The sequence below is a fragment of the Podarcis vaucheri genome (assembly GCF_965113315.1).
Source record: "Podarcis vaucheri genome assembly, chromosome: 5".
NCBI lineage: Eukaryota > Metazoa > Chordata > Lepidosauria > Squamata > Lacertidae > Podarcis > Podarcis vaucheri.
The window spans coordinates 37,470,462-37,493,116 of NC_138763.1; the positions used below are offsets into that span (position 1 = coordinate 37,470,462).

Here is a 22,655-nt window from a genome sequence, read left to right on the forward strand (position 1 = left end):
GGTGTCCTTGGTCCAGTCACTCAGTCTAATGCAACTCAAGATTAACACAAGGATTGGTGGAGAAGAGAAGAGCTACATATTCCACCTCTCGTTCTTTGAAAGGGGGAATAAAAGTACAGAAGATTATTCTGTTCCTGTTGGAGAGGAACATTAGATCGTAATGGCAAGTGTGCAGAGCAAAAAGGGTTGCAATAGAAAAGGGAACAAGACTGGGCCACTGCTGTTGATAAGAAGAGCCTTTAGTAAATGCATACAAAGCGATTCAGCACAGTTAAGATGCAAAATCATAGCAATCAACAAAATACATTCTAAAAAGTTACGTTTTAAAATACAGCCTAAGTTAAAAGTCATGACACATGACCTGCTAGACCATTTAGCTTAAAGGTATCACAGCAGGTTAGAATTGTTTTGCTTCAATTCCTCCTCTCTTTAACCATGCTGCAATGTAGGGCAATTCATAAGCAGTTTGCACAGTAAACACTCCAATAACGTATCAAGATGCTTATGTAACTTTTAGGGGTGGACTATATTAATTAGACTATTGTCTGAGAGCGCTAACATGACTAGGTATTTTCTTCTCTTCTGTATAAACTGATAGCTTCCTTCAAGATAAACGAAATGAAGGCTAACATTGGCCTAGCAATTAGCTACCTCTAAATTACAGTCCAATAAAGGTAGAAGTAGTGGGGCCTATTCTGTACATAATAATTTGAAGATAGTTATATTATTGAAGTGCATACCTTCTAGGTGCATCAGAGCCAAATACAACTTTACCAACTCTTTTCAGAGTGCTCACCTGTCAGGTCATCCAGAAATGGAGCTGGAACAGAAAAGTAATCTAAAACACAGTTCACTTGAAAAATATGAACCGTTCCCAAAAGATTTCAAAACAGATCTATAAAATGTAGATTGACGTTTTGTTCGTAGAATATATAAAAATAGCTAATGCTTCCATTAAAATTATAATTTTGCCAATTAGCTGCAGAATCCATATTTTTTTTAAAAAGACTACTGAATATGAACTACCTAATGCTTGATTCTTTGAGCAGAATTGGTGTATTTCTATGTCAACCAGCCAGAAATATCTGACTAGAGCTTTTTCTGGACAAAGGATTTCAGTTTCAAATCCAATAACTGAATAAAGCTGTAGAAAAACTTTCTTTTCTCAGGTGAGCAAGAAATTTGACCTCCCATTGATGTCTACCAGATGCAAAATGTCACCATTTATATGTGAACCTCAGAAACAGGGTCATCCAAGAAGCCAAGACATGGAGTGTTGTATGCTCCAATTGATAAGTTTTTTGGCTTTGAATCGTAGATCTGCTCCAAATTGTAAGGAGGAAAATAGAAGCTCTTCAGAAACCCTTCCCTAGACAAGCCTCACTCAGTTGTCAGTTTGGCCAATACATGGCTAAAATTCATAGTATCAGTCATCTCAAACAGAATGAGACCACTTGTGGCCTCCCTTTCAAACACTTCAAACATACATCTACATCTAAGTGTCTAAAATCAAATACCAGTCCTATCCGTTCCTATCAGTTCAACACTCAATGCAGCTTTTGTAGTAAATGTTCTGTTGTGATAAATAATTACAACTAACAATATTAATGGCAAATGGGCCAGCTCACATGAATATACCCACTATGTAGGGTGGGGCAAGTGGGATTGTGGTTGCCTGACTATTTCCCTCCACCATGAGCACCTGCTGTCTCTTCTCCAGGGCTGCCAGATGTTCAAATATAGGTGTCGCTTATATAATGCCTACTCCCACAAAATCCAGTGTATAGGTTTGAATCACATGGTTGCTTCCTAGATTCTATGTAGCATATCTGTCACACCATTTGAGTCTACGAGCACTAGATCTTTTTGTGAATAGGCATTGTGAGAAGCCGGTACCCACATATACATCTCTAAGAAGCCTACGGGTGTGGCAGAGGAGTTCACAGTGAACAGAGTGAGCTACTGCTCTGACTCTGGTATTCCATCTCACGTAGGCAGTATGTTTGTCAGAATTCTACGTCCGAGGGGCATTTTTGTAAGGACTTGCAGGTGACCGAGGAAATATTCTTCAAGCAAGTACAGAGGTAGATGGCTCTTGAGCTGCAGAGGTCGATGGCTCTTGCCCTGAGGCAGCAGTGGCTCCTGTCAGCTGGGGATCCATCAGCTCATAATTACTGGTGTCATCACTAAGGCTCTGCTCACTCTCCAGACTTGGGACTGCCCAGATACCACCATGGCTGCAGCCAGAGGAATTCATTTTGAAATGGTTGTTTTCTGAGGAGTAAAAAAATAAAAAAGATATAAATCTATTGACTATTAATAAACACTAAGCCACAAATATTGTTCAATTGCCATTACTATTACTGAATTGCTCAGGTCAGCTGGCACTCTGCACATGCCCTAGAACTACCGTATTTTTCGCCCTATAGGACGCACTTTTTCCCCTCCAAAAATGAAGGGGAAATGTGTGTGCGTCCTATGGGGCGAATGCAGGCTTTCGCTGAAGCCTGGAAAGCGAGAGGGGTCGGTGCGCACCGACCCGTCTCACTCTCCAGGCTTCAGGAGAGCCACAGCGCCAGCCCCACAAGGTCGGGGGACAGCGGGGAGGCGGAACGCTGCCATCCCACTGTCTCCTGATGTGGTTTGGAGGCTGACGGCGGGGAGACGCGTGCTTCTCCCCGCCGCCAGCCCCGCAAGCTCCGGGGACAGCGGGGAGACGCAGCGCGTCTTCCCGCTGTCCCTGGACCTGGTCTGCAGGCGGGCGGCGGGGAGAAGAGCGCTTCTCCCCACTGCCTGCCCCGCAAGCTCCGGGGACAGCTGGGAGGTGCAGCGCGTCTTCCCGCTGTCCCCAGACCTGGTCTGCAGGTGGGCGGCGGGGAGAAGAGCGCTTCTCCCTGCCGCTTGCCCCGCAAGCTCCGGGGACAGCTGGGAGGCGCAGCGCGTCTTCCTGCTGTCCCCGGACCTGGTCTGCAGGTCCGGGGGGAAATTAATTTTTCGCCTGGGGGGGAAATAATTTTTTTCCCTTTATTTCCCCCCCAAAAAACTTTGTGCGTCCTATGGGCCAGTGCGTCCTATGGTGCGAAAAATACGGTACTTGACTACTAAGCTTTACAAGTGAATGTGCAATAAGTATGGGACTTGCAAACACAACAGGTGGAAGCATGCCTTGGTTTATGCAAGCTATCCTCCCTAACCATCTTTTTGCCATATTCTTTTGTTAAAACAAAAAAGTGGGACAGTCATTTCCACTAATTCCTCCAAGCGCAATAGCCACTGTGGCATGCAACAATCTCCAAATTAAAGATACACCTCCATATGTACAAGTGTATGTGAGTTTACATACACAAGCAAATTGGGACATGGGTAGCAATACTTCATGAACAATGAAATCCTTACATGTCTGGGAATAAGTCCCACTGAACTCAAAGGAGCTATGCAGAAATATATAAGACTGGAATATAAAACTCTAATCCTGACTATAGTTGTCTAGGAGGAGTAAACCAACTTAACACAATAAAGTGTACTTGCCAGTAGGCATACACTGATTTGAACTGCACAGCAGCCATATAGATCTATTTCAAATTATCAAGTCTAGTCAGTCCTTTACAGAATTCATTGCAGACCTTTCTTGTTTGGAAATTCAATAAAAGTTTTGAAGATAGCTTTTCAAACCTTGCCTCCTACCTGGTTTGGCAGAGACATAGACTCCCTCCCATGAGTAGTTAGCAAGGTTCAGGGGTTGTGTCACCCAAGGATCCTCCACTACCACTTCTAGAGTTGTACGATCCTCTGGAAAAGGCTGCAAGAGTCCAGTCAGCAGATTCATCAGGTCTGAGGACAACAAGGAGATGAAATAGCATCAGCAGCTTTTATGCTGGTCTTCAGCTTGCCTGTCAATTGAACTGAGATTAAGCACAGCCAATGCAAGTTTAATAATCTGAGCACAATGTTTAGCATACATCCCCATAATTTAGAAGTGTTGTACATATTCTTCCCACAGCTTCTTCCTCCTTCCTTCCTTCCTTCTTGCAGGATAACCTTTGCTTGGCTATGAAAATGACTGAAATGGAGCCAAGCTTGCCAAATACACACCTTAGACGGCGCAAAACAGACCAATACAAGTAGACAGGTGACTTTCTAGTTCAAAAGCTAGGTCTTATGAACAATTCCATGAAATACCCCCCCCCAAAAAAAGTGGTTTTTAAGCACTGCCATTCATTATTTAATAGACAAGTCACATGAGAACAACCCAATAACTATTGAATGCCACCAACTTCCTGGGCATGCCTGAGGGTGGCACATTACATGCATATGTGCATAAAAAAACCCACATGGCAGCTTTTCCCGCCTCAGGATGGGAATCTGGAACTGAGAAGGGATGAGAGGCAGGAGAAAGGATGAACACCTTCTCTTCTACACAAGAAACTAGCAATACAGAAGTTTGGATTAACTTTTACGACACATGGATAGCCGCTATAGCCAGGAAATGGTTATTCTTACTATATACGGTATATTTTTTTTTAAAAAAAATTAATGCCCAACAACAATTAGGCTGGTGTTCATGTCACACCAATCATCATAGGCTGGAGCATATGCACACGATGGGCCAATAGTAATCACTTCTGACAATGCCCATGATGATGCCTAAAGTCACAAACTAACCTGCAGCCTTGTATATCCAAACTTACTGGAGGCTTGACTGGAGATGGAGTGAGGCATGAAAGTGATCTACTTCCCCACCCACTCTAGAGCATCCAAACAGAGCAAGGGAATATTTCCTTTGATCCCTAGACCCATTCCCACTAACTGAAAACCCCATGTAATTTTGGGGGGGCATGTCAAATTAAATGCACACAGAAACCAAACATAGTTCTTGCCCAAATTCTATCCCCCTTCCTTTCAGTCAGTAACTCTTAATAATTAGTGAAATACACACCATCCGACACTTTGAAAGGAGGTCTTAGTACAGCATCCATAGTTTCTTCCAGCTCACAAAAAGGATTTTCTCCAAAGACTATAGTATAAAGAGTTATACCAAGTGACCACATCTCCAGTTCTGGTCCCAAGTACCTACAGAAGAATGCATAGTTCAAGTCAATAATGTTCACACACACACCTCAAGCAAATGGGGAATTTACTTAAAAGAAAACGCAATTAACTATCATGATATCCAGGCAGCAAAATAAACTGAAAATGATTCCTTACCAACAGCCAATATATTTCCCCTCCCTCCCTCCTACCCACAGCAGATATGGCTGAAGAAATGGTGGTTGTGGGTGAGTCTGTGATTGGTCAGGGATCACAGCTGTCTACCTTCCCTTTTTTGTGGGAAATTCCCTTATTCCAGTGCTGTTTCCCGCTGCTTCCTACTGCTATCCCAGATTGTTAGATATCCCGTAGACTGTCCCCGGGACAGGTGAGGCTGCTGATCCCTTATTTTCAAATCTGAAAGTTGACAGCTATGTCAGGGATTCCTACTGCAGCAATAAAGAGCAAGGAAGATAAAAACACTCTGTCTTTCTCTACTTTATTCTTAAGTTTGTTTTACAGGTCCTACCCCAACCAAATCAAGCTACTGTTGGGCAAGACCTACAGGTTTTCTTTCAAATTCATACATACGGATTTCCTGAGAGCACTTCTGGTGAGCAGTACTCAATTGTCCCACAAAAGGTATAGAACAACTTGTTAGGTTCCAGGTAAGCAGCTGAGCCAAAGTCTATGAGCTTGATAGTGAAATCTTCAGCAATTATAATGTTCTCATCCTTGATATCTCTGTGAAGGATGTTCTTACAGTGCAAATAGTTCACTGCAGACACCAGCTAATGAACACACAGAAAAGACCAGAGATCAAAATAGGTATCATTGCCAATAATATTTACTAAATGTAGAAATATTATTTTGACTCCCCCCCCCCCCAGGACATTTAACTATTTAAAAGAGGATATACATAACCATTTGATAGATTTGCTTTTCTCTTTTTTATAGTAACTGGGCATAATATTTATCAGTTTTTTAATCCCATCCTTCCTCCAAGAAGGTCAGAGTGGCTTACATCATTCCCCCATTTTATCCTTACAACAATCTTTCGATAATGTGATGATCTATAGCAAAGAGAACGTGATGCATTTCTAAGTCTCTCTGAAATAAAATTTCCAATAGCATGAGGGGTTGTTGTTGTTGTTTAAGTAAACAGCAGCTGCAGAGGTCCCCATTCTAACTGAGATTGTGACACAGGAAGTATTTAGTGTTTTGCTCCTACCGTGAGCTCAGTTCAGATCCCTCAACCACCATAACTATGTTCTTCTAGACAGCTTTCTGTACGATCAACTAACAAGTTGCAGATCCAGTTCATTCATGTTCTTTCTACAGATTTCACTTCAACCAAATCTTACCTGTCTGAATATGTAACTTGCCAAAGGCTCATCCAAATTAGGTTGGTTATCAATGAACGTGAAGAGATCCAGGCCTGACCCATGTCTCTCCATCACCAGCTGGAAGAACTGCTGGTTCTCAAATACATCTAGCACCTGGTGATAAAGAGTACTGCTTCAACTTCACAAACTTTACACCTGGCTCCCATCCCTCCTTGAATAGGAAATGATCTATTAAGTTCAGGATTATGTCAAGCTTACATTATAGAACAATTGAAGTATATTCCACTGATCCAAAAACTAATAAGATAATGCAAATCAGGAATAAGCAATGGAAGTTTAGGAGGATTTCAACTTCCAAGGTTTTCTATGGAAACATTAACTAGATTCCTTGTACAGGATAACTACTTAAGCCACATGGGCCTTACTGTATGGACACCTGCCCACATAGTATCTATTAAAAGCCACATTTGTCAAATAGCTGTCTTCTAATTACATTTTCATCTTCTAACACCAAACAAAATGAATCTGTGCCATAACATCCAAACATACAAGGAATTCACTACAGTGGTACCTCTGGTTATGAACTTAATTCGTTCCAGAGGTCCATTCTTAACCTGAAACCATTCTTAACCTGAGATACCACTTTAGCTAATGGGGCTTCCCGCTGCTGCTACGCCGCCGCCACACAATTTCTGTTCTCATCCTGCGGCAAAGGTCTTAACCCGAGGTACTACTTCCAGGTTAGCGGAGTCTAACCCTAAGTGTTTGTAACCCAAGGTGTTTGTAACCCAAGGTACCAGTGTATATGAATTTAGATACACATTTGCATATTGGATGAACAGTACCTTAATAATATTAGGGTGCTGCAGCTTTCTCAGAATTGTAATCTCTTGAGTAACTCTCCCCAGCTCAGGATCGTCTACCCAGCAGTAGTCCAATACCTTCCCTTTCCAAATGAACTTCACTACAGCCTGGGAACAAAGCAAAGCAAATGAGGCAAAGTTGGGGAATAAACTACTTTAAATAAATAAAACCTTTAATTGCTATTAACATCTAATCAGTGAATCTTAAAAGAGTGTACATTTACAGAACAATTCTTATTGGATGGGGGGACACATAGTGGAGCTGTCATCTCTTGAAAAGCCTTGCCAGTTCACTGTAGCCAGCAACATACCAATGCAACATTATCGAAGACTAATTTTCAGTTTATACAGTTATATAAATTCTCTAAAAGAAAGTTGAGTTTTCAAGTGTCTACTCATAGCCTGTTCTGATAGGGTCACATGCATATCACTTTGGAAGCAATTCCATAACCCCACCCCGCTTTATTGTGGTCCATAGACCCACAATACACGGAATAGTAATATCAACAGTAAGGTGTAAAATCGGGCTTGCTAGCCATCAAAGGAGGTGAATTCCATAACCACTGGGGCCAGCAACAAGAAAGCTGTCTCTTGTGCCCACCAACATGATTCATCTTGCCTGTGAGGAAGCCCTCCGGCACAGTTCTTAGCATATGAGGCTTGTACGTGTAAAAAGGTGGTCTTTCGGGTGTTTTAACTAATGCACAGATGTGCTCACACACATTCATTACTAGCAAGGAGAAAAAACACCAACTGAAAATTGCAGCAAATGCTAGTTCCACTGACCCTTCTGAAATGCTATTTATATTGAACCTGCGAGAAACCACATCCACACAGAGCTTTAACAAATGTTAACAATTTATCTAGAGCATAAACTCTTTAACACAGTGAACAAGACCTGAAGAAGAGCCCATCTAGTCTAGCCTTCTCTTCTCATGGTAGCCAACAAAATGCTTTAGGTTGGTGCCACAAGCAGGGCATGAGCACAATACTCAAATCACTGGGGGTGAAGGAATCACTGGCAGGAAACAGTGTCAAGCAACTCACTTTGATTGGAAAATAAAACAGTACTATGTATACTCATATCTGAACTCTGAAATCTTGGTATGTGAAGGATTTTGGAAACTACTAATAAGCACTTCATTCCAAAAATCAGAAGGATTATCAATGAATAGTTCTGTTAACATTTGATAAGTAGCTTTGCTCTTTCACCTCCTTGCAATCCTTTTTGCACCTGGCTGTCCAAACAAATCCAAACGCTCCTCTGCCAATGAGTGTAAGTGTGTCATATTTCTTTCCATAGTCTCCCTCGCAAGCCCTCAGTCTTTCTAGTTCTTCAGCTCTTCGTGAATTCTCAAACACAGGGGTCGCTTTGATCAACTGCAGCAGAAAACACAGACAGACGCTACAAAATGAGAGAACTAGCTAACATTTGTCTAATCTAAAAAAATAATGAAATACCCAGTACCCTTTGTACAATCCTACCAAACATGCCAGTGACCAGTCCCAGCAAATTGGCAATTCCAGCAATCATCACTAATTGCCAATGAATCATGGTCAAACCTGTCAGTCAGGCTTCCCATGCCTTTTTATTGTTAGGAAGACTGCTCCAGAATAGCCAGCAAATAGCTAGAAGGTGGCTGAGTGTTCTGAATGGGCTAGGGGGCATTATCTTCTCATCCCCTAGCTAAGGATAATATAATATACCAGTAGGTCGTGGTGTATCTATAAAGCAGGGATCAAGAATGCTTTCTGCTCCACAGGTCAGATCCTTATTAGGATCAGTCTCATGGGTCAAATTTGACAGGTGGATGGGGTTCCCCAATGGTCAGCCACAAGCAATTATGATATCAAATGACTGGCAGGTTGGCAACCCTACCATTCTCTCAAAATCCCTTTTGCAACTATTATAATCGTTTTTTATATTTGATTGTGGATGTTTTTTCTGTCTTTAATCTTTATTGTGAAATTACTTTGAGATGCTTCATAGGAAGTTAAATTAAACAAACAAAATAATAAAAGCTTTTAGCCAGAAGCAGTCACTAGGCCACTGTATTTTCCAGTCAAAAGTTCCATCTACCTGCCGAAATGTTTTTGGGCAGCAGATTTAGGAATTGGCATTGCCTCCCATTTCTTGGGATGCATCCAAACTAGTATTCTCATCATATTTCATTTCATTTTTAACCTTCCTTAACCCAGCAATAAATCTTGGCACTCTCTTTTTTAAAACAAACAAAACCAAAGCAAAATGAAGCTGACTACTCCTTTTTCTAAATAAAACTGAATTTGTGAAATTACACCTGGCACCCATGCATGCTTCTGAAAATACAATGCAGTTTGCAAAAGGCCCACAATGGTGGGGAGAAGGCAGGTTTACACAGTATTGGGAGTGGACCATCTGGGGATTTTGAACTAGGTCAAGTTAGTTTCTGCCAGAAGCAACTGACTTGTGATACTAAGGGTAGATGAAATTCAACATCAAACCAAGGCAATTGTTCCACCAGTGCAAGTGTTTCTGCTTGCCAGACTGAGCTATCTCTTCTCTCCTCCCCCTGTACAGTGTTCTGAGGGTTCTCCAGGTTTTCCTGAACCCCCAAGCTGACAGGCGAAGGGTCTTGCTGTACTGGCTCCCACTAGTACAATTCTATAGTTGAATGTGACCTACAGTGTGTTGTACATCCTATCTTCATATAGCTGGTTGTTTGTGTAAAAAGAAACAAACACACCAACCAGCCAAGTTAGCAGGTTTGCCTACTATTTTTATTTCATGCCCCAAAGTCAGGGGCAGGGCTTAAAACAGACAGAAGATCCAATATACTTACTTCTGCCAAGCTAAGTGCAGAGACATCACTTAGGTTTGGGGAGGAACTGGCCAAACTGGAAAGTAAGAACTGTGTTTTTGCTGCTGCTTGTTTCCGACTCTGAAAGTGGTCTCTCATAACCCAAATGCAGAAGAGGGCAGCAGGGTCATGCAGTTCCACACGTTTCACTTCAAAGAGTATAGCTGCAAAAATAGAAAGCTCATCAAGAAGGCACTCTAATACCCTAAATAAATGGTGATACATATATTTATTTAAACCCTTACCCTGATAGTAAGAATCTGAAATTCACAAATGTTTTTCACTGGATAGGCTTTTAAAAACATAAAACATGTAAATTCTTAAACATGAGCAAAAAGGGCTTAATTACGAACCAATTAAATAAATAAATAGTAGAAGATGGAGTTTCATCACTGGATCTTTTCCAGCAGAAGAATACTCAGTCCTTCTTAAGCAGCAGGCTGATCAACATCACAAGCACATAAGATCATTCTAAAGCAACCCATGTAGGAACACCAAGGCGTTGGCCTTCAGACAGCCTGCTGTTCACTTTATAGGACTGACAAGCACTCCGACAGCTGACCAGCCCATTTGCAGTGTAAAAAGTTAACCATAAAGCTGCTTCATGAAAATTAAGGCAGAGGTTGACAAGCTCTGCCTAAACATTTTGTCACACCAGTTCTCTCTCCTAATTTTACTGCCAATCAAGTACAGATTGAATTCAAAATGTTAGTAAAATCAAATTAATGTTTTCCTCTGCTACTGTGTTTTTGCATTCCGATCGTGGATGACCAATGCATTAAACCACAGCTTGTCTCTTATCCTTGTGTCAACAGGTTTGTTTTATCATTCCTTGCCTGCTTCGCTCACACTGAACACGAGATTCATGTAACCTTTCCATGCCCACTTATGCCCAATTAAATATACTAATGCAAGAAGCAAAAATGTCTACTTTGAACTTACCGAGTCGAGAACCATCTCTGTGGTAGCAGTTACCCGAATAGTTGCCTTCTAGGATCTCGTTGTTCAAAGTAATTGCTGAGGACTGTACAGCTTCTGGTTTCACAGGAGTTGATGTTAACTGTGCCATGCTCTGCTGCATTAACGGCATGAGATCTTCCTGGGACTGTACATCACTGTGCAGTGAACATCCTTCTAAATGTTTCCCCATTCTCTCTGCAACACTTTTGTCCTCTGAAGCACAGCATGTAGAGAGGTCGAGATCCACACACCCTGAATGCTTGCTAGAGAGTAAGCCCTTCCGATGGCCTACTGGAGAACTGCCGCACAGTAGGGGGTCTATCTGACCACTTACAGAAGTATTAATTTCCTGGTCCATGGGCCGCTCAAGATCTTCCTCATTTAACAATGGAAGCTTTGTTGGTCTAGAGGGAGCAGAGAAGTCTGAATTCACCTCTCCACTAATCCTCAAAGTCAGGTCCGTCAAACCACAGCAAACAGAATCAACCTCATCACTTGGCTTCTTACCACCCACAGTCTCCAGTGCAGAGACATCACAAGGTATTGATGATCCTGCTGGAATGGGAAGGCTGCTGCTCCTTTCATCAGGTAACAAGGCTGATGAATCCTTTGCTGAATTTTCTAGTTCAGTATTTTCAAACCTCAAGCTCTTTCTACTACTTGTCAGATTTACTGCTGGCAGCTCATCTATCACCCCGTGAGTGTGTTTGGAACACGGCACTTGCTTGCTACACATCGGCTCATCCAGTGTGGGAGTCCCACAGGACACCTGCACAGCATCACAAGTCACACTTGCCCCAAGCCCTAAATCCTCTTCTAAGAAGCATGTCACAGAAGTCGGATCACCCATGAAAAAGTTCTCTCTTTCTGAAGAAGTAGTGGCATAATGGCACTTCATGATTTCATGTGGTGAACCAGAACTGTGTATCTCCAAAGGGTCATCTTCTTCTTTATGAACTAGATCAGATGTGCACCTGGCAAGATTCTTCTCTCTCGGTTTAGTTCTACCTTCCAACATGCATGGTTCAGAATGAAATCGTTTCGAAGAATGTATTTTGCACTGCTGGCAGTCGTTTAGTTTTGCAGCCTCTGTCTCAGGGCAGCCTCCATCCTGTGAACTCTCAGAAGGCAGCGCTTCATTATGGACCAACGCATAGTCCCTGCTGTGTAAGAAAACAAGTTACTAGTTGGGTTATAATGAACGAGGGAGCATCTTCCCCATTACATTACATTCCTTGCCCGTCCCTATGCCGTGGTGTAAGATCAGGAGATCCCACTGGAGCTGTCCAGTTCCGAACATCAGTGGCAGCTGGATACCCAATATCCTTTGGTAACTGGCAAAACTTGCCACATGCAAGTAAAACCTACCCATTCACTGGTGTGACTGACTCTGGAAGAGATGATACAACGGAAGGTAGGCCACCCCCTCTGTCCAGCTGGGTATGGAACTCTACTCCATCGCTGCTCATTGTAGTGGCAGATTGGCACTTCATTATTTCATGTGAACCAGAATCACGCATATCCAATGGCCCATCTTCTTCCTCAGATGCGCACCAGACAAGGTTTCTGCCTCGCACTTTAGTGCTACCTTTCAACACACACTGTTCTGAATGAAACCGTTTGGGAGAAAATACTTCGTACCGCTGACAGTTAGCAGGTTTTATAGTCTCAGCGCCTCCATCACATCGACTCCCAGAAGGCAGCACGTCCTCATGGGCCAGCACATCGCTGGAAGGTGTATAGCCCCTGCTGTGAAAGAAAACAAGCTGCTGGTTAGGTTATGTTGAACGAGAGCAGAATCTTCACCAGTGTTTCCCACTACCTGATAAAACATCAGAGCCAGCTGCATTCCTAGTGCACTTTTGTGACTGTCAAAACCTACCCATTCAGTGCTGCAGCTGCCTCTGGGGAGGATAACAGAACAGAACACAAACTACTCCCACTCTTTGGCTGGGTTTCCTTCCTGGTACAGAGTTCTGCTCCATCACTCCTTGCTAAATCCTGTTGCTCTTGCAGCAAAGCCACATCTCCAGCAAGGAGTGGGCGAGTGCCTGGAACAAAGAAAGAAAACTGTGGTATGTTGCAAGTTTTCAGCAAGGCATGCACTGGAAGACTCTATGGGCCATTCCACATGTTAAACGTTTTTAATGGCTAAATGGCTCCCCACAATGTCTTTTCTGCTGGATATGAAAGGTTAAATGAGATGTAAGTGCTTAAAATGTTATAAATTTAGCAAGTATGTCTTGTAACATTTACATACTGACATTTTAACACCTCAGGCAATCCTTCTATAATGGCACCCAGAATGTGGAATTATTTCCCTAGAGAGTCAGCTGTCCCTTACAATTAGTTACTTTTAGGTGCCAACTCAAGACATAGTTTTCTCAGGCCTACAATACTGGTTGAGAGGAATTGGCTGTTGGACTGTTTTGCAATCTGGAATTTGGCTTATGTTGTTGTTTTATGATATTTACATATATATAATATAATAATAGTACCTCTCACAGTTAGCTAAAATTATGTTCTTGAAGTCTCGAGCAGGCCATTCTAAGGCTAAAAGAGCAGTTGTTTAAGGGAGGGACAAGAACGCTGCTTATTTACTGTGGACAGCCCTTCCAGGGGGCATGCATCAGCCAGCCAGACAACAAAGGTTAACACCCTATTTCCTTGAATTGCTGTGTAGCAATTCTCCAGTGAGGAACAGTTTCTAGTATCAAGATCCATGAGACTTATAAATTAAACCATGTTTCAGGTAACTCTGTGGTACAACCATTTCAAGTTGTTATCCTTTTATTTTTGCAGATGCATATGTCCAAAAGAAGTGAGAACAAAAAAAAACTATCAAGAGAGAAAGTGTGAATATGACATTCCATTCATTATAATGTCAGATCCACCCCACGGCCTATTAAAAATAAAAAAGCATAGCTTTTTGTTGCATTTCCCACCTCCGTGAATTTACCTTCACTTCCTTCCACCATACCACTGCCATCTACCTCGGTTCCTTTGAAGCCCCCAGAGGAGCTCACATTTTCTGAGTCCACATCGTAACTTTCTCTAGATTGTGGGAGTTGCAAAGAGGAATCATCAACTCTATCCATGTACTTATAAAAACCAGGAATCAAGAATGTGATGTTCTGAAATACAAAATAAATGTGATGAAATCCCTCCTTTCCCCCTCACTGCATACTGAGAAATATCAGAATAATATGTGACTGAATAAAAATATCATATAGGTAATCTTTGTCCAATATGCACTTTAAAAGCCATTGTTGTACAATGTAGTTTGCTTCTGAAACTTTGAAAGTGAGTTCCCCCTATGCTACAGCTAATTTCTGACAACTTAGTTACAATGCAGCACTCTATATTATGCCACTGTCGAATAGCGTCCCCCCACCCAACTAATCCTTAGCAGTCAGCAGTGGAGTGGATATACCATATTTTTCACCTGGGGGGGTAAATTAAAAAACATTTAACCCCCCCCCAGGCGCGGGGCTGGGGCGGGGGAAGCCTGAGCTTCCCCCGACCCCAGCCCCCAGAACAGGCTGCTATCCACAAGCCTTCCCCCACCAGCCCCAACAAACTCTGGGAGTATTCCCCACCTCCCGCAGAAGCCGCACACTCTTTAAAGGGGCTGCGCAGCTTCTACTGGCTTTTCTAGGAGATGGGGGAATTCCCCCACCTCCCTGAAAAGCTCGCAGAAGCCGCACGCTCTTTAAAGGGGCTGTGCAGCTTCTATTGGCTTTTCTAGGAGACGGGGGAATTCCCCCACCTCTCTGAAAAGCTCGCAGAAGCCACACGCTCTTTAAAGGGGCTGTGCAGCTTCTATTGGCCTGAAAAGCCCACAGGCTGCCATCCACAAGCCTTGGGAGCCTGGCGGGAAATCGCGCCGGGCTCCCAAGGCTTGCAGATAGCTTCCTGAAGCCTGGAGAGCAAGAGGGGTCGATGCACACCGACCCCTCTCGCTCTCCAGGCTTCAGCGAAAGCCTGCATTCGCCCCATAGGACGCACACACATTTCCCCTTCATTTTTGGAGGGAAAAAAGTGCGTCCTATAGGGCGAAAAATACAGTACTTCCCAAGTGGTAGTATTCCCATGACTTCACCGTGATCTTTCTCTAGGGGAAAACAAAAGCAACAACAAAACAATACCTTCCCTAGCAGCTCCTTTTTCTCATAACCAAAGAGCATTAGAGAAAACGTATTGTTGATTCCATAAATTGTACCATCCGCTTGAACAGTGATTAGTCCGCTGATGGTGGTGAACACCCAGATGGAAGCACGGAAAGAACAATCTACAGGGGAGGTGATGCTGGTGTCATCTTCTAAAATTTCAGCATCAGGTACTGGTACAGGCTTATCTGGTACAGGGATGGTGTCTTCAACAGGCAAGTTAACTTCCAGTTTCAGGCTGAGAGGAAATGTTGTCCCCTCTCTTGCTCGGCCAACAGATCTCTGAATTTTTATATTCTGGGAGGAGGAAAAGAAGACTTGTAACATAATGCAAATCTAAGCAAATTAAAAGCTCAGTGACAAGTGGCCAGGAAATCAGTCAGATGAATTTTGACTGAAGGCCTTAAATTACTATCACAGAGTTATGCACAAGAATCAGTCCGTGCAGAAAACTTTAAATCTTGTGAAGTGGGGACTAACAGATGGACAACAAAGTGGATCTTGTGAACCTTTATAATTACAGAAAGACCTATATTTCAAGGCTGGAACTCTAAACACACACCATCTATTACTCAGCAGTTTGAAGATCTTACTGCTCCCTCTCCATATTTGCATGTGTATCTTATAATCAACAATTTCATAATTATTTGGACATGGCTTATATTTATACATTTAAAATATGTTTTATGAATTGTTCTTTTTTATGCATTCTTACTGTTAATGAGAAGAGACTCCCCTTCCCCTTTTCCCTCTATTTGCAATTAAGAAGAAAAAAGAAACAATTTACCCAAAAAACATTTAAAAGAACAGCTAAGTATAATTTACATCACGGTACCTTTGGTATTTTCTTGCCAGGTATAGGAATTTGAACAGATGGAATCATGTCTGTTATGTACTGACCAACCACTTCTTCCGATGAGGCATAACCATAGAGATGAGCAAAAAGGAGGTCACAGGAAGTAATCTCTCCCTTAAAACGAGAGTTACAAGAATTAGGCTCATGAGGACACTGCATTCTAAAATATTAGTTCTTGACAGTAATTAAGGTAAAATGGCCAAAATATATGCAAAGAGGGTAAAACAATTCAGCACCACTAATTCAGCAGACTTGGTCTCAATGAAATGCCACTTTAAGATGGATGATGAATTTCGTTGCAGTTGTTTCTTTTTATCCCCTGAAATCTAGCTAATTTAGATGCATTTGTTTTATTTACAATATTTTTAGGATGATTTTCTGTCCTACAAAAAGCCTCCAATAAGAAACAATAATTATTAAATTACATTTTTTTTAAAAGTGCAGTCATTTACTTTCTTGAGTGCCTTGCAAAGCCAAGCAATCCCTTCACATCAACAAAAGTTCCTTACCTATCTCAAATTACAGCAGCAAGGTTAAATCATTTATTTAAACAATTCCAGTCCCCAGTATGTTGTTTTTAGGGAGCCTCCAGCCTCGTGGGCCTAATGAGACACGTAAGGGGTCCTAATTTGACCCACAAGGGCATTTTCCCCAAACCATGCCCATCTGCCTCATACCTGACATCATATATGACGTCAGGTTATATATTCCATTATACAGCAATGGAAAACTCAGCTTTAAGCCTATTCCGAATTGTTCCTTGAGCAACTAGATTCACTGGCGGTCCCTATCAGCTGATCAGCCTGCCTACAAACCCCACTGGGAACAGCTTCACTAGGGAGTTCTTCATCACAAATCCTCTAGTATAGAGGACTCTCAGCATCTCCAAACAGGACACACAATAACCACCAATCATCTGATTAGTGGTGGCAGAGAGCCTCATTGAAGTTTTCTGTTTGCAGGCGTGGTTTGATTTCAAACCATAACTGCAAAGACACATCCCCCCCCCGCCAGTCTGCAGAAGAAATGCCCATCTGTGTGCATGAATTGTATCCAAATCACACCTGCAAATGGACTTCAAAGTGACCTCTCTGAAGTTGGTACCTGATGCCATAATGACTTAAGATGATCAGAAGGCAGGCAACACTGTCCACCTGTCAAAGGTTAGCCCAAGGGAGGTGGGGAAAGGAAGGATTCTGCACACCAGCCAGATCTAGTTTACCAACCCATTTTAAGCAAAATGTTGTTCAAAGGAAATGGGCCATATAAAATCACTAGCACAAAACAACTGATGAGCATTATATATATATATATATAGAGACAAAAACTGGCTGGTAAATTGCTTTGTGTGTGATGAAAACCAAAATTGTTTCAATAACTCCTAGTTCCCCATAACTGTACTTGATAGCTAGTTGAAAGACATTGCTGCAATTTAAGCTAACTGGATACTCACTCTGCTTGTGAAGAAAACAGAGGCAGAAAGTCTTTCCACAGGCTCCAAAACCACCACACAGTACTGACTGCAATGGGTTTTCATTCTTCTCATCCATACAGAAACTGGGATCTTTTCATTGCTATGGGAAATAACATCTACCTATTGATAAAAGACAGTGTTAAATTTCTAACCTGTACTGCTCAAAATTTGATCAGCCATGTGACTTTAACTTTCAGTGACTGACTTTCAATATAAACCTTTTGTGTTTTTATTTGTGGAATTTTGCAAATATAATAGCTTTATATGCAAGTGTGTAAGCAGATATGCATATAGTACATTACTTCTGAAGTAACAACTTTTAGGTGTTTAAAAACCGAACAAATTTTAAAGTACCTCGTCATTAAATATGAGCAAGAGCAGCCTTATAAGTACATGTTGGCTTCCTACAGGCCCTTCTGTGGCTATTAATACCTATATGAGTAGTAGTAAAAATTCAGAAATGGTAGCATATACATTGCTGCTATGACAAATATTCTGTTCTCACATACCACAGTTCCAGGAACTACTGCTTCATATTCAGCATCATCGTGCTCTTCCTTCAGTGCTTCCATAATATCCCAATTGGATTTTGAAATAATCTGAGATAATTTCTGGCCAATCACCTCCTGAGTACTGTAACCAAGAAGCTTGCAGGCTTTGTCATTTGCAACTAGAATCTAAAACAGAGGAACAAGAAAACTCAGCTTTTCTTCTTCTGTTAAAAGTAGAGTTTGATGCTATTTCAATGGGGAATGAGCTCTTCAGTTTACATTGATATTCCAAGTTACTTTGTACAGAAGCATTCTTATACATGCTTACTCAAAAGACAGTGGAGCAACAGTAACTTTCTCCAGATCGTGCCCAAAATATATGACCAGGACAAATGTCTGCCAATTACTGTTTCACAATTTACCCTCTAAAAGAGATACTGTTTTCTTTTCAGCTTTATCTGTGTACTGCTCAAATAAATTTATTGTATAAATATCCCATTAACAGTGCACCATAGCCTTGTTTACTAATATGCCTTCAGTAAGTGATTCAAGCTAAAATACCAACAAGTCAGACAACTAGGAAACTACAATATTATGGGTTCTCGGATATAGCCAGCAATCTCTAGTTAAAAGAACAATTACTTAATTGGCCCTTAACAATAAAAGTGGCATACCAAAAACAGTTATTACCAAACCACATCCAGCCCCATTTTGGTCTACAGTTTTACAGACATAGCCAGCTGCAGCTGCTCTCAGTGAAAGGGGTTGTTTGCAACTCCAACCATACACAACAATGTAGCAGCAAAGCGAAAAATTATCCATATAGATCCCATTGCATTTTCAAGATAAGACATGGAGTAGACACTCTTTTCCAATATTAAAAAAAGAGCAAAAGCAGCCCAACCCTATTCTTTAGCTATCAGCCAGCTTCCTTTCACCCCAGCTTGGCTACTCATTTAACAAACTAGTTAGCAAATTCAAAATTGATTCAGTAATCTGTCTTGCCTCTGTCCCATGCTTCAGCTGAGCTGTCCGTTTTTGTTTTTTTTTAGTTAATTTGTACAGTACAACATGGATGTTCATTCATTTGGATGCTAGTCTGGTGCAGCATCATTAATATTTTTAAAGTTTTAAAAAGCTATGATCAGCTTTTTAAAAGAAGAAAAACTGTTCCAGGAAGAAATTTGTGACATTACAGGGATCAAACAATCTGCCTTCTGAATGGCTGACATCTGATTAAACAGGAAGAAAGATATTAAACCCTCACCATAAAGTCAGTGCTGGAAAAAAAAAACTATACACCTGTAGAAACTGTAGGCAGTGCAATTCCCCAGTTCAAGTTATGTACATCTCTACATGCATCCTCATACTACCATTCCTCTAACCACTTACTTGTGCAGCGGCAGCTTAGTCACCAAACTTTATTACACTGGGCCAAGACTCCTCACTACACTGGTACAATGTGAAGATAAGCACTCTTGTACAAGTCAATGAAGAAAATACTGAACCAAGTGAACCAGTGCTTTGACTCTGTGTAAGGCAGCTTCCTGTGTTCACATATTTGGGGTCTCGTCATGAATCAGACTGATATCAAAGGTTGCAAGCATTGTTAATGATTTCTATACAGTTATTTTACCATAGTTTTCTACACACCACTAAAGAGAATATTTGTATACTAACAAAAGTACATGTACATATGAGTCTTTAGGAAGGGGGGGTGAGTTTTCTGCATCTGAAAAGTATGATTATCTTATATTAGTGCTGTACTATAAAATTACAAATATATTTAGTTTGATTTATTTTTCCGCCCTGACACACCCTGCCTGACCCAATCCAAAACCATTCGTTATGATGCAAATGAATTACTGCAATATATGTATAGTACAACTACAACAGGCTTTCCTACCCAGGGGTCCTCTACATACACATTCACAGTGTGCAATTGTGTGTAAGGTAACACTTTACAAAAGATAATTATTACCTCAGTTGTTCTGACATCCACAGTGAAAACAGCTTTGTTTGGGTTGCGCACAGCAGTTGCCAGAGCCTGGATGGATTCTTCCAAAGTCAGAGCATTTAAGAGAGAACATGAAGAGGTACTGCATATCGAACAAGAAAGGGAATTGTTTTCCAAATGAGTCCAAGTGTTGTGAAACTTGCTAGCACAGATGTTCTGGGCAGCTAACGAAGATAAGCAAAAGGAACTCCATCCGTTTTCTGAGAAGAAAGGGGAGGAAAGTTCCACAAGTATCTGTCATTAAAATATATGTAAGATTTCAAGACAACCACGTATCAACTGTTAAAAAGAAACATAGTTACAGGCAATAATTTGTTTTTTAAAAGTTACAGGGAAGCACTAAGCATGAGAAAAAGACTAGAAAGGCAATGTGTTTTAATTAATTAACCTAAAAAGACAAATGACTCATTCCCTGAATACTGTCTCAAAAAGCACCGGGCACCTGTACCGGATAACAACCATTATATGATGAGATCCCATCAGTGAGATGGAAAGGATCAATAATGGCAAAATGCCAAGCATCTAGTCAGCAAAGCTAAACATATTACAAAAAATCATAGCATGCCTACAAAAACATTCACAATTCAAAGACAATTATGATCCATTTATGTCCAACTTTCCAATAAACTTCCTCTTTAGTTCCCATTTCATTTCCTTAGTGTTCCTTTCTCAAAGCTCTTTTTGAGAAACACAAGCATGTCTGCATGATTAAAGAGTTGAAAATTACCTCTCTGTCCTTGACTAACAAATACATTTAATACATCTCAACCTGCCAAGTAATCACCTGACAAAGATGTCTTCTTCTTGCAGAGCCTGGAAAGCCCACTCTTCCTTTTCTTGTTTATCCAGGGAAATGACTTGCTTAGTTCTTCACAGACACCAGGATGGGACAAGGCTATTGTAGAACCCACAAGGACCTCTTTGGATGGTGACATGGTCATGCACGGACTAGAGTACTTCCGCCTAAAACATCCAGCCTCTGTGAGGGAAACAGAAGTTGCACATTAATATCTCAGGCTGTACACACCATTCAGTTTGGCTGAACAAGATTCTGATATGTTGGTAAAAAGGCAGCAGAGCAAAAACAGGTATTGGGGGGCATGGGGAAGTTGGACAGCAAGGAGATGGCCAGTGAACATAAGACATCTCAGCAGGACAAGGATGAAGAGGAATGGAGAAAGGATGGATCAGACCTGAAGCACTGAAACAGGGGATAGAACTAGGCAGAAGCCAGCAGAAAGAGATGCCTTTAAAATGTTTAACAGCAATTACAGTTGGAAAACAAAACCTGCATTTAGGCAAACAGCAGCCAAGCACAGGATAAAAGCTACTGGGTTTGCCACCCAAATTGGCAATTTATTTCCCTAGTGGAAAGCCAACCAAGAATGAGCAACAGGCCAAGAGCTGATGGGCCACGGTAGAGGCAGTGGGGGAAAGTGGTTGAAATCACAGCTATATTCTACAAACAACCCCCATCACGTGATGGGGAAGGGGCACCCAAACCAACCCACATTGCTTGGGAATGTAGTCATTGACTGATAACAATCGGAGGTTTCCAGAGTCTACTATTTATTTGGAAGCAGGAGAGAACTAAGTTTACCCAACCGAGAAAGAAGCGCCCTCTGCACATGTTCAGAGGTACCCTTTATATTTAACCCTATATGTACCGGAGCTGGTCCCTGGGGCTGAAGACGTGCTCCGGGGCTGAACCGAAGCACCTTCCTTCCCGCTCATCCCAACTTCTCTTCACTCCTGCCAGACTTCAGACGCAACTGCCTTCCTGCCCGCCCGCGGGTCGACCTGAGTAGGCCGAGAGCAGAGTCGAGAGCCAATGAGACGCGGCAGAACTGGCGACGGACAGCTGGGCAATCCAACCAATTTCGAGGCGGGGGGCGGAGCCAGCCCTCGCGTTCGGAGACAAAGAAGTAGAAAATCCCGCGCAAAACGGTTGCTAGGGACGCGCCAGCAACGTTTTATAGAGCCGTGGGGGCGGGAGAGAAAGAAGCCCAACTCCGTCGCTTCCCAGTCGTCAGGCGGGGAGGGAAAGGGAAACATGACGACTTTCTCTTGCCCAGCAAAGAACTTTCTCAGCATGAGTTTCTTCCACTGCCCTATACACGTTTCAATATATCTGCATGTTTATAGTCCTCACGCAGCCTGAGGTCGTTTTAAACACAGCACATTCCAAATTCTGAGTCTGGTCTCTGCCTTCCCTCGTCGTTAAAGAGCCATTGGATGTGTTTTCGGGTCAGGCCAATGAGCCCCTTTCTTCCGTGCTATACGCAGCTTGGACTACCCCTCGCCCGTTTTTATTGCCGTTTTATCTTCCGCCCGAAAGTTATTTCCCCGCCTTTTGGTCTTCCTTTCTGTATACTTGAGGCCAAAAGCCAGCCACCCACCACCAGCCCACTTTTCCTGCGTTCTCCTTCTTGCCTCCCGCCTTAGTATTTACTTCCTGCTCAACTCCTTATCTACAGAAAGCTAACAAGCAAATTCTGGGCTTGAAAAAGCTTCAGGAGACACCTGTTTAGTTCTGCTTTACTCAGACCGATTAAACTGGGGCTGCGTATACACCTGAAGCAATTTTAAAACACAATTCCCTCGCCTCCCC

General features: G+C 42.0%; 1 protein-coding gene across 1 annotated transcript; it reads right to left on the reverse strand.

The window, feature by feature from the left end:
* Positions 1-223: 223 nt before the first annotated feature.
* Positions 224-21,859, reverse strand: PASK (PAS domain containing serine/threonine kinase). The gene is made up of 19 exons (XM_082221700.1): positions 21,712-21,859; positions 20,829-21,023; positions 20,009-20,244; positions 18,046-18,213; positions 17,516-17,656; positions 16,042-16,176; positions 15,186-15,503; positions 13,997-14,171; positions 12,920-13,088; positions 12,406-12,786; positions 11,020-12,200; positions 10,060-10,241; positions 8,450-8,617; positions 7,220-7,345; positions 6,393-6,527; positions 5,620-5,819; positions 4,937-5,070; positions 3,685-3,831; positions 224-2,274 (listed from the first exon to the last, which is right to left on the reverse strand). The coding sequence occupies exons 1-19, from the start codon at positions 21,776-21,778 to the stop codon at positions 2,069-2,071; spliced, it is 4,464 nt and encodes a 1,487-aa protein (XP_082077826.1). The 5' UTR covers positions 21,779-21,859; the 3' UTR covers positions 224-2,068.
* Between the last annotated feature and the right edge of the window lie 796 nt (positions 21,860-22,655).